This window comes from Carassius auratus, chromosome 22 (assembly GCF_003368295.1).
Source record: "Carassius auratus strain Wakin chromosome 22, ASM336829v1, whole genome shotgun sequence".
In the NCBI taxonomy this organism is placed as follows: domain Eukaryota; kingdom Metazoa; phylum Chordata; class Actinopteri; order Cypriniformes; family Cyprinidae; genus Carassius; species Carassius auratus.
Genome location: NC_039264.1, coordinates 18,453,800 through 18,466,984, shown reverse-complemented (window position 1 = coordinate 18,466,984; position 13,185 = coordinate 18,453,800). Strand labels below are relative to the sequence as shown.

The 13,185-nt window shown below is 36.5% G+C and overlaps 1 protein-coding gene across 4 annotated transcripts in view; it reads left to right on the top strand.

The window, feature by feature from the left end:
• The first annotated feature begins 3,948 nt into the window (after window positions 1–3,948).
• Window positions 3,949–13,185, top strand: part of LOC113039890 (LIM/homeobox protein Lhx9) — a 10,787-nt gene continuing 1,550 nt past the window's right edge. The window contains exons 1-6 of one of the 4 annotated variants that reach the window (XM_026198040.1): window positions 3,949–4,223; window positions 6,809–7,019; window positions 7,938–8,140; window positions 8,867–9,222; window positions 12,134–12,336; window positions 12,745–13,185. The exon at window positions 12,745–13,185 is cut by the window's right edge and continues 1,047 nt beyond it. In XM_026198040.1, the coding sequence (XP_026053825.1) occupies window positions 6,846–7,019; window positions 7,938–8,140; window positions 8,867–9,222; window positions 12,134–12,336; window positions 12,745–12,996 (1,188 nt within the window). In that variant the 5' untranslated portion in view covers window positions 3,949–4,223; window positions 6,809–6,845 and the 3' untranslated portion in view covers window positions 12,997–13,185. Of the gene's footprint in view, window positions 4,224–6,291; window positions 7,020–7,937; window positions 8,141–8,866; window positions 9,223–12,133; window positions 12,337–12,744 lie in introns of those variants that run through there. The other 3 variants (XM_026198041.1, XM_026198039.1, XM_026198042.1) reach the window with 3 other exon arrangements.

Below are 13,185 nucleotides of genomic sequence, written 5' to 3'. Positions count from 1 at the left end.
AGAACTGGAAGCAGAAGTTTACTTTGATTGGAATTAGTGATGCACCCAATTTTCGGATCCAGACAATTATCGCCCGAAAGAGAAAAACGGCAGAAAATATGCATATAATCATCGCGCCCAATTCGGCTGTGTTCATTATGCAGGTTTCAGTCTACTCGTCATTGCGCGGTTTGATGCTCAATAATCCACTCTATGAATGTGCTTGTGTAATTCTCATGCTCACTGGAAAAGCAAAGTCCGCGGTATACTTTTTCCTGTTTGCAGTAGATCTACTGTACTGTAACATGCTGTAGTACAGCTGTACTGGACAATGCTGATAAAATTATGCTATCTTCAGTGACACCAAGCTCTGCTCACATGCTCTGATAATATCTACACATTATTACATAATCAATTAATAATGGCTGTACATTATTTGGATAATTAGTCCAAAAAAAAAATGAAAAAACGTGATTCTTTTACACAGATGCAAATAAAAAAAATATGTTAATATTTAATATTAAAGGGATACTCCATCTTAAAATGAACATTTTGTCATTAATTACTTACACCCATGTTGTTCTAAACCCGTAAAAGCTTCGTTCGTCTTCAGAATACAAATTAAGATATTTTGGATGAAAACTGGGAGGCTTGAGACTGTACCATTGAACTATTGTTTATCAGTCTTAGTTCATGTTAACTAAGGTAGATAACAAATGTTAACTAATGAACCTTATTGTAAAGTGTTACCTATATTAATATAAATTCTGTCCAGTTTTATTGTGTTACTTTCAGTAAAAGTGTGGTTATTTTATAGGCTTGTGTTTTTTTAATTCAGTATCAAAATTATTGAGTAAAATTTTAATAAAATAATAAATAATCATTACAAAACCTTCAAAATCAGTTTCGGTTTTCGGCCAAGTGCATTCAGAACTTTATGTTTCAGCCCAGAATTTTCATTTCGGTGCATCCCTATTTGGAATAATTCCACAATAAAGTAATAAGTATTTTGTTGGTATAAGTTGTATACAACATATCTAGCTATGTTGTAGATCAGTGATTATCAACCCTTTTCCTAGAAACCTCCTCCCCCACATTGTACGTCTCCTTTGTCACTAATTTAAGGTCTTGAATTCTTGAACAAGCTGTTGACCTGAATCAGGTGATTGATAAGGAAGACATTCAAAATGTGCAGTGTTGATTAGACTCCAGAAACAGGATTGAGAACCATTTTTGTAAACTGGTACATACATGATTTAGAGCACTGTTTCCCAAACTTTTTCTTAGAGTACCCCCAACGGTACACGTTTTTGGATGTCTCCCTTAACTGACACACACACTTCAGTTCATGGAACCTTTACTAATGAGCTTGTGGGTTGAATCAGGTGTGTTAGATTAGGGAGATATCCAAAATATTCAGCGTCCTGATCTGATATCCTGCTTGTCTGATTTTTGTTTATTGTGCATCTACAGTGACTCATGAAATGTGCTCTGCTTTCATTTTTGTCTGCTTTAGAGACTGAAGAAAACATATCAGTATTACCAGTAAGTGAACGTATTAAGAACTCACTCACATGGTTTTTACGGTGCATTGTGGGAAATTCTAGGAAGCTAGCATTTCAGTTCACTGTAGAAATATTGACAATGGGACCAGTCTTGAAATGCCAGACATGAGTCCAGTCCATTGATTACTGAACTAGGTAGCTAATTGAGATGCAAACTTAGATGTTGAAATAAAAAATGAGACTATCCTGAAACGTGCTTCCAAGGCAGAAAAACAATGTTTGGGGTTGCTTTAAAACTTAGGGTCTGGGATTTGGACAAAGACTGTTCAAGGAATATAAATACTGCTTGCAAACAACATATTAGATGTGGATAACTTTATTGGGTTTAGTAAATTTAGTATAGTGGTGTAGGAAGGGGGAAAAACAAGAAAAGGAAAAAAGGACGAGAAGCGAAAAAACTGTTGGTTAGGCAGCAGTTGGACTGTTGGGACGGGCTATGTGCTATGGAGCCATCCTCCATCTGTCAACACAGGGAGTTGTGATTCTTGCATCAGCAGAGCAGGGCTCAGCATCAAGAGAAAAGGGGTGAGGAGGGAGGGAAAGTGAGAGAGAGGGAGATTTTAACAGCAGCTAAATTCTCATCAGGCACGCTAGACTGAACGTCCCCTCTTCGAAGCAAAGCACGAAACACCGGTGAGGAGCATCTGCTCTGTGGCTTTGTTGCCTCTTAAAAAAAGTACACCACGATGGCTCTGGAGAAATCGTTGTCCATCTCCAGTTTGTAAATATTTGCTTCATGGTTCAGCCGTCACATATGGTTCATAAATGGACATGGTTACTGTGTAATTGTCTGTATCCCACAATAGTTTTTTTAGGCATTATGAATGAGACATGCTATATTCTAGATGATTATGGTTGGGGTATTTTTTTACATGGATGTTAACGGATTTGCAGAAAGTGGTCAGCTGCAAATGAGCCTGGGAAATTTGTTAATGTTACAGCAGTTTTTCATTTTTAGGTCTATTCGTGTACTGAAGTCTCCTCCCCTTTGACTTGCCTGGCATGAAAGGTTGCTCGCAAACCGAAGATGGCTTTCTTCTTACACCAATAGCTTATTTAAAGATATCAAAACGCTTAACATTCTTCAGTCAGCTATGTTTCTGAATCTTTGGACTCCGATTTGCAATATTTAGGATGTTATTGCACTGTATGCTATGGCTTTGTGTGTTTCAAAGTATCGGAGAACAGATTTTTGATCTTTTTGTGTTGGACAATTCACACTTTTTAAAGTTTAAATATGTTTCCCCAAAACAGAGCAAACAATTCCCTATAAAAGCTTGTACTAACTCGACAAAATAAAGAACAAGCACAGAGGGCCTTGAGCACATAGGGTTTAGGTGTAAACCTTAGGTACTTTTGCCTTTTATTATAGATTTTCTAGAGCCAGCAACCCAACAATTAGGTAAATTCTTTTAGTTTTTTTTTTCTTCTTCTTTTCAGCTGTTAAATTAACTTACTCTGAACTATTGCCACGAAGCTGTGCATTATATTACATTGGAGATGTTGTCTATCTTTGGTTAAACTATGCACTTCCAGTTATACGGTGTGCATTTTAAAATACATTGGCAGTTTAATTCCAATTAGTTCTTTTATAAATGTTTCCTGTTTGCTCTGTGTATTGTGGAGACTAGTAACACATTGTTTCAGTCTGTAACAGGTTTTTTTATTTTTTTTTTTTGTGCTGTGTGTCTCAAAATTTGATATAATATTCCCATATTGGTCTTATACAATTTAAAGCTATTTAGAAATATCCTACGTCTTAAACTTTGTAAATGAATGTCAAGTAGAAAGAACCTCACTACCAGATGGCCTGTAACACTAATTGAAAACATGAACATCACTTTTCAAATTTTGTGCATGAATTTATTGGGATTTGCTTGTTCAAAACCATTATTCGATCCGCAATTGAATGCTAAACATCGTAATTCAAACTGGTAAGTGTATAGGAAACATTTCAATGCAAAACACCAAACATATTATGAAGTGTTACAGCTCTCTCTGTCTATTTAGCCATGCTTTCTTTCTTTTCTTTCTTTTTTTTTTTGACGAAAAGCTTGCATGGAACTTGCATATCCGAATTAATGGAGAACCTGCTGATTCAGATGATATCAGTTCTGTCATTTCACATTCATTAGCATGATCACAAATCTCATTATAAGCCAGACGTGAAATTATACTTTCTCGCCTCAAAAGTGTGTAAAAAATATAAAAGAATTACAGGACAAAAAAAAAAAAAAAAAACGTCTTACAACTTCTACTGTCACTTCAGAGGTTGGTGATCATGTATGATGATGATTTCACCCCTGTGGCTCATTTCTAATTGGTTAAACTCATGCTGTTACAACTCTATCTATCCATCCATCTATCTAACTATAGAAATAGCCTCATACGAGACGCCTCAAGGTAAGAAAACTGCGTAATGTAGGTTAGTGATTTAACATTTAAATAAATTCTGAATCTATATCCGCTTCTTAACTCTCGAAATGGGCCTTGTGCATTAGACAACTGATGTATATTCAGTGCTCGCGCTGGATTTGTCGTAATTGACACTCACGCGAGAAACAAGGAACAGCCCCCATCTGCTGGTAGGATCGCTCGTGTCTCACCCTCATCATCATCACCCCTCTCTCTCTCACCGCAGCACTGCTGAGGCTTCAGGACGGCGCTCCGCGGCTCACGGTAAAATACCGCTTTAATATTGCTTATGTAGTCTACATGAATATACTGCTTTATTATTCTGAACAACAAATTGAGTCGCTTTGCGGAGTTTCGAAAAGATTATTTATGCATAATTGGCGAGGAGAGACCATCAGTTTGCACATAGGATATATAGAGCAGGTGAGACAGGTAAAAGTTATTGCAGGCGAGAAATGCAATGTAGATTGAAAATCGAATGAATCGTTAATGTGCAGCTATTCTGAAGCCTGATCCGGTGTGAAGAGTATTTAGATGTGTCGCTGTTCATTTCAAATTGGCATCTCGAATTGTGAGAATCTAAATAGCCTATTACAGTAGGGTATTTATTAAAATGGTTTTCGTTTGGTACAGACAAATTTGATGATATTTGGAGTAGAGAGCAAATAATTCCTTAAAATAAAAATAAAAAACGCAGGACAACCTGATTCGTTTTTGCTTGTAATAAAATTATACAATTAGCTCGCGTAGAGCTGTGGAACTTAATACTAAAGTAAAATAATTACCTTTATTGGTTCTTAATATAACAAGTTACATTAAAATAAATAAATTGAATATAATCATATTTGTTTTGTATAAGCAAATCAATCGTTTGCAGTCGTAGGGCATTAAACGAACTGTAATCTGTATTTTTTACAGCCTATGAAAAAAGTAGCAGCTAGCTATATTGCGTTTTGTAATCAACACATTTTTATAAGATTTAAATTTGAATCAAATGAAGACGTTATATAATATATATCATAAAGTTCATCTGGTGACTTACAGACACAAAGAAATAAATATATTCCGTCGATTTTACTAAATGAACCGCACGGTTTGTGTGAACTGTATCGTGAGGCTATATTTCAAGATTAGGATGAATTTATCAACTTTGTCTAATAGGTGAAATCATTTATGAGAATGATTTGAGAGGAAGACTTTGAAAAGACGAGTACCCTATATTCCGAAGCTAATTAAAACAATGAACTATTTGGAGAGATCATAAAAATAAAATGACACGAGGAAGCGGCTGTTTGTCTGAACAACTTAAGACGACTTTTCCCGTAAATGACAGGATAAAATGTTTAAAAAGATACAATGCTCACACTAATTTAGGCCTGTATAGATTAACGCATTGTGTGAGAATTTTAAAAGGCGACTCTTGAGCATTAATTCATAAACTAAATGAACGAAACGAGTGTTACGCTTTAAAAGCTTCGTGTAGCCTAAATAAAGAGATGCATAAATATCGCCTACATAATCCATGCTGCCTTTGATATCATTAGCTACTATCACGACTAATTGGATTTAGGTTGCTACCAAGGAGGTAATTGTTGTCATTTTCAAATACAATTCTAGACCATTCCTCGTATGTATCGGTACAGAAAAGAAACTGTGGCAATGAGATTCATTTGACGTTTGACATCTGAAAATCAAAGAATGTAAACAACTGCTTATTCCTCCCCCCAACAGCATCGCTCCCCCTTCCCTCGCTCCCTCCTTTCTCTCTCTCTTTCTCCCAAAAAACACAGAAGAGAAAGAGACCAGAACACACACACACCTTGATAAAGCAGTCTGACATCTTTTTAAATTATGCCACCACTTTTCATTTAGTCCAATTTCATTATACATGTGTCATACATTGTACTCAAACTGTTGTTTTATAATTTTACAATTCAAGGATAAAATAGCTACCTGTATGCATTGAAGATTCAACGTGCAATGCAAATTTAATATATATATATATATATATATATATATATATATATATATATATATATATATATATCAAATGCAAGTAAATATAGGCTATAAGCGTAAACATTAACAACACAACACAAAATTTTGTATTTTGAGTTTAATTATAAATGTCACAAACAGGCTTTGAGGAGCACATTGTGGCTGTAATTTGCGATAATAAACTAAACCAAACCAAACCAACGCAGCGATACAATTTTCCAGTCAAAACCCAAAACTACATAGAGTTCAGTGATTCAACACTTAATTAACACACTTTTGAACCGTTCAGTTACATGCATTAGTAGAGGCATAAGCTTAAAACTACAAGAAAAAAAAGGAAAAGAAAAGAGAGCCTCACAAAAAGTGTCAAACTGGCAAACCACCAGCTAAAAAGAAGTAAAAGGTCTATACCAAGTGCTTTCCAAGCTCGTGTTGCCCATCACCATCGGTTTGAGGAGAGAGTGACAGGTCTTTGTTGGTGAATAGAAATCAGTGGCATTGGAGAGAGGGAGGACTCCTCCTACCCAATTACTCAAGCTGGGCAGGCGTTTGCTCTCTTCACAAATAGGACACAGGATCTTTAACACACACAGTCCCAAACCTGACTTTCGAGCACTCGGATCCTCAGTAGGAGATTGGGACTATCTGAAAATCTACATTTAAAAAATCCTCCAGACTTCCTTAAGGCTTTGCCTTGTATCGTCCGGACTATACTTTTTTTCTTCTTCTCCTGCTCAACAAGACGTTGGAGAAGTGGACTGGTTCTGCTGTCTGTTCCTGCGCCGTCCATCAAATCCCACAGGCTTTATTTCTAAAATATTGATTGCATTTGTATGAATTTGTTGGTGTAGATCCATTCGGATGTTTTAAGGATCCGGAAAGCTGTATATGGAAATTGTGGGGTGCAAGGCGAAAGAAAGCAGTTGCACATTGCGTCCAGCAGCCATGCTTTTCCACGGCATCTCTGGGGATCATATTCAAGGGATCATGGAGGAGATGGAGAGGAGATCTAAATCGGAGTCTCGTCTGGCTAAAACCGTTCAGATGAACGGACGAGAAACGGTAAGATTTCTGTTTTAAGGTGTACTTTCCGTTGGAGCAAATCTCAGCACCACAAAACTCTAGTCGCACAGTTTGTAACCTACTTAAAAAACACAGCGAGGATCATTAGATAATAGTAGAAATATTAGCAGGCCTCTGTCAGATTCAGACAGATTTCAAAAGTGGGCTAAATCATCTGGTGAGGCTACAGTTATAAAGTAATATGTATTGAATTAAAATGTAGAGGGAGGAACACATGAAAAAAACGTTTGTATGCCAACATACCATTTTATATTTTAGACCTATTTTTATTTTTTTTGCAGATATTACTATTTTATTTGAGCCGTTTTTACAACACAACAGGATAATTATTAGGCTATATAAAACTACTAAAAGGAAATAGCATCTGTATACTTTAGGCATGCGTATAATTATGCATTTTACTATGCATATTACTATTAAACTGAAGAAGTAATAATAATAATAGTAATAGTTGTAAGAATTGTTATTATATTTGCATAAATTTAATGTGTAAATGTACATTTTAAAATAGTAGAGGCTACACTATTATATTGCTGTTTTTATTATTACTGTTATAACATTTGCATAATTGTAATTTGTTAATAAGTTTATTTTTTTTATAATAGACCACAAAGCTATAGCCTACTGTTATATAAATCTTAGGAAAACCAAGACAAACGCTTTATAATTTGTATAACCATCCATTATAGCTCATTTTGGCTTGATTAATAAGTTGCTATTCACTTCGCACTCTGATTTACATTTAATAGCCTATTTTCTTTTTTAGATCAACATTTCATTTTTAGGCGGTATTTATATTTAGCTTTAATTATATCTATTGCAACTCAATTGCTGAGCGCATAAACGTTCACTCACTCCATTTCTTTATTTTTTTTATTATTGTTATTTTGTTCGAAGACGATGCCCTCCACGAGCCCGGAGAAGCCTGCGCTGTGCGCCGGCTGCGGGGGGAAGATCTCCGACAGATACTACTTACTCGCCGTGGATAAACAGTGGCATTTAAGATGTCTCAAGTGTTGTGAATGTAAACTGGCCCTTGAATCCGAGCTGACGTGTTTCGCGAAGGATGGCAGCATTTACTGCAAAGAGGATTACTACAGGTAAGCTTTCACTTAAATCTGCGTTAGGCCTTTTTACTAGGCCCTGCATTGTAAAAAAAAAAGTGAGGCAATTTCGACTTGATTTAACTCATATAATTTAGTCATGTTGGTATAAATTTGTGTATGTAGGTTGGCTCAGTGATGTTAAAAAATATTTGTAATTTGAATAAAACCATTTAAATTAGATTTTCCGTTTGGTTTGTAACTTCTTAAACACACAAAACGAACTGGCGACATCAGGGGCACTGACCCATGCAGTGATCTTTAGTGATTAAGTGACACGCTTAAATTAATCGAATAAATCGAATTAATTCATGCTGAATGCACGTCTAAAACGCGTTTTTGTTTCTAAGTTGAGATCTTAGCCGTTTGTTTTTACTGCCACCTTTAAGTTAAGCTAGCAATTGTTTAATTTAGTCGAATCCGAAATATGTTTCTGTTCTGGCTTCACTAGGCTATAAACACGTTCAACTTTGTTTATAAAGTAAAAAAAAGAAAAAAGAAAAAAAAAACTTATCTATCTTAATTTTTAACAGATATTTCGAAAATAATTAGCCTAGCTATTTTAAGAATAGCCTATCTTCACTGATCTGGATATTTATTTCTATATGCACATGCTCGTGCACGCCATTCTGGTCATGTTCAGCGATGTTTGTAAATGGCCTAATTAAAGTGCTCACCCATCTAAGTGATTAGTTTGATTATAAATGACTTGTGCTGTTCCAGAAGGTTCTCCGTGCAGAGATGTGCCCGCTGCCACCTCGGCATCTCCGCGTCGGAGATGGTGATGCGCGCCAGGGACTCCGTGTACCATCTGAGCTGCTTCACCTGCACCACATGCAACAAAACACTGACCACGGGTGACCATTTCGGCATGAAAGACAACTTGGTTTACTGCCGGGTTCACTTTGAGACCCTTATTCAGGGAGAGTATCACCCTCAATTAAACTACGCTGAATTAGCAGCCAAAGGCGGAGGGCTCGCGCTGCCTTACTTCAACGGCACGGGCACGGTGCAGAAAGGAAGACCGCGGAAGAGGAAGAGTCCGGCGATGGGGATCGATATCGGCTCTTACAACTCAGGTGAGATGTGCATCAAGAGCTGCTCAAATGGACGCCTAAAATGTATTTTGGTTACACTTGATATCTTTTTGATACCAGTTTTCATGTTTTAGGCAATAGTTATAATTAGGCTTTCGAGGGGGAAATTGACAAATGCGTTTAATTTAATTGCCGTTTATACATCATCATCCGACAACCAAATGCAAAAATCAGTAACAATTATCACAAGAATCTTTAAAGGCTAGGCTAAATAATACCAATGCAATTTATTTCTCAAATGCATTTCGAATGATTTTATATATTGCTGTTTGAAGAGCACCAAAGAGGTTTTCGTAGCGATCCAGTAGAACCATTTTTGGTTCCTCAAAGAACCTCTCAGCAAACCGTTCTTAAAAGAACCATTTTTATTAGTGTGAATAATATTTTACTAACCTGAAGAAACTTGCTCCACTATAAAGAACCCCAAGGTTTCGTTGATGTTTGACTGTTCTTCATGGAACCGTCAATGCTAATAAAGAACAGTTATTTCTAATAGATAAAGTGGTACAGTTTCAGGGAAAGTGGGACACTTTTAAAACTTGCCCTGCGGGATTATAATCATCCCTCATCATACTGTTAGGGGCTAAATTGGCATAAACCATGTCATACAAGGAGAAGAGCTTGTGACTGTAATAGGCTTTATAATGGTGTAGATGAGAATGCATTGCTCTGATGTAGCTGTTGGTTGTTTCATGGTTTTAAGTTGGTCCAAACTGGTCTAGTTAATGAAACAGATGGATTATCAGGTGCTAGAGCCTTAGTGAAGCTTGTTGATCATCTTGGGCTAGTAACAAACCAGCTATGATGTTCTAATAGATATATTAACTAGGCTATAATAACTAGGCTACATTTAAATTCATCGGCCCACTTGGGAAAAGCAGTGTTTTTAGTGTGTTCAGATGCCTATAGTCAGACAACAAATGATATTAAATGTGGTTTTATTGTATTTAGCCTACATTTAGGATGCTTATAGCATCGAAACTGCTAAGAATAGCGAGTAACCAAAATCTGCGCTCTATCGCGAATTTACCAAACAAATGTCATAAATCTGCTAGTTTATTCCATATTGTAAGTAGGCTACTGTAGATTATAAAATAGCCAATATCACAGCATTATAGGCTACTAAAATAATGGTTTTCGTGTGATATAGGACATTATAAACTAAGCTAAATGATCATCTTTTTTTTTTTTTTTCCATGGTTTGTTTGATAGGCTATTCATTTTGTGTTGGGATTTTACTTCGTCGACAGTGAAACATCGCGCATGTTTTGTTGACGATTGGATCTGATTAATTATAGGCCTCGCTCATTAGTGCGTCATCAAACATCTAATTTGAAATTCTCAAAGGAGTGAACCCGTGACCCAGCCCCACGTGCAGTGTAGATCCCTCGTCTACAGGCCTGTATCTGTCCTCATATTACCAGCCATTATTTCACATTCCTCGCTCTTTTCTTTCTTTCTTTTCTCTACTTTTTGAATTCATACGTACGTCATAATGCCTTCCCGCTGCGCCTGTTTTGTTTTGGCTGTAACAATTACTGTCTGCTTGGAAAAATGTGGCTTTGTGTGCCAAGCTTCTGCCGTTCTTCATGAATGGAGAGAAATAAGGGTAATCTGCCTGTTAATTGTTCTCCGTTAATTGAATGTGAAGTCGGAATCTCTGGCTCTCGACCAGCTCCGATCCTGTCCCTTCAAGGTCACTGCTGTTCTCAGGACACGAGCGCGCGCACGTTACGTTTACGCACATCAGTCCGACTTTAAACCCTTTCGATTTTTTTTAATTTTTTATCCTGAAACTAACGTGTCGTGAAGGATGTAATATTTTATCAAGACCTAAGCTGTAGTTTGTTTTACTCAATTAAAAGATTGTCAGTTTTAATTATTTACTTTTTGTAGTTTTCTGTATTTTTAGTACCCCATGTGAGCATTTTTATTGGTTTATACTCATATTTTGGGGTATAAAGTTATTATTTCGGGGTTTTTTTCTGTCTTTTGTCTTCTCTTTTCTTCACTTTAGTTTTCCAGCTTTTTTTACAGTGTGAGCTCAGAATTATTTAGGCTACTTCCAATATAAAGTTATTAGGTTTTAGACCGTTTTTTGTTTTGCATTTCAAAATGATCTATAATTTTACATAGCACCATATATTTTTATATTCGTTAAAAAATAAAATAAAATCGACATTAGACTTGTTGCATAGATATTTGTAGATAGAGACCTCTGGTGGTACAAAATAAAAAAGAGGTAAACGCGTGAGAACATTTTGTTCTCCTCTCATATTAATAATTGCTTTGCATTTTTTGTTGATTTTCACTGCTGTAAATATTAAAGTAAACGGTGAAATGAAAAGAGCATTGATCGCATCTATTACCAAATTATTCAAATGAAGCAGCGATTTAAAATGTAGAACACACAATTTTAATTTGAATACAACCATTTTAGCTGTTTTTTTTTTCTTTACTCACCCTCCTTTTTTTCTCTTTTTTCTTTGCAGGTAGTTTACTGATATTAAGGTTTATACATTTAAACGAGATGAAAAGGAGACAAATCTCAGATGAATATGAAATAAACAACAAAAAATTACTTGTCAAGCATGTATTAAAGCAGTTGTTTTGAATTGAATTACTATATATAAATGTATTTTGCGGGTGATTTGCCAATTTATTTATATTCATTTAATTTAGTCTGGTATCATGTCATTTTTCTATCATTAACATGAAGTTAAATATGACAAAAATCAAGTGATCCTTTATTTATTGCAGTTTATTGTTATTATTATAGCTTATTACAGTACTGTATTTGAATCACCAATGTAGATCCAGGTCAAAAATCACCCTGAACTTCATAAACTCCTAATTCCCATTGCTTTATTTTTTGCCCTGTTCCGGCACTCAGGTTGTAACGAGAACGACGCAGACCATTTGGATCGGGATCAGCAACCCTACGCTCCATCCCAGAAGACCAAGCGCATGCGTACGTCATTCAAACACCATCAGCTTCGCACCATGAAGTCCTACTTCGCCATAAACCACAACCCCGATGCCAAGGACTTAAAACAGCTCGCCCAAAAGACAGGACTGACCAAAAGAGTTCTTCAGGTAAGCGTCACCACACAGTAGACTCCATTCCACATCCACACCAACACCTTCTCATCGCCTTGCTTTCCGTTTCAATCCATCCATCTTTTTTTTGTGTTGTTGGGTATTGTCATGTAGTTACACAAATTTTACTAAATAGAGGGGCAGTAATTCAAGGGGCAATACTTGTGCACCAAAACAATAAATACAATAAAAAATCCATTGGGGACGCTTGAAAAGTTAATTTGGAACATGGTCCATGTTTTCCAGTAGAATCCCCAGTAAAAGTTGAGGCTTTCGATTGACTTTGGCATTGTTTAGTAGTGATTAAGTTTGTGATGTTAAATGCTATGACTCACAAGTAGGCAAAAATATGACAATAATTCGACAAAGCACAAAGAGAGTAAAGACACTGGGATTGGTTTGCAGGTTTGGTTCCAAAACGCACGGGCCAAATTCAGAAGGAACGTTTTGCGGCAGGAGAATGGTGTTGATAAGGCTGACGGCACGTCACTTCCGCCGCCCTCGTCCGACAGCGGTCCTCTGACCCCACCCAGCACGGCCACCACACTAACAGACCTGACCAATCCCTCAATCACCGTAGTAACATCAGTGACCTCTAGTTTGGACAGCCACGAATCCGGGAGCCCCCCACAAACTACCTTGACAAACCTTTTCTAACACGGATTTGCATTTTGAATGATTTTTTTTTTGTCTTTACCCCCCTTTATTTTCAGATTCTATTTTTATTTTCCACAACAACAAAAAAAACCCTTCGGCGACCACAGAAAGACCTTTGGAAATGTACGACGAGACCTACAATGTGTAGCATTTGCAACCGCGTGGCAGCTGAGTTTGTAGTACTTGTAG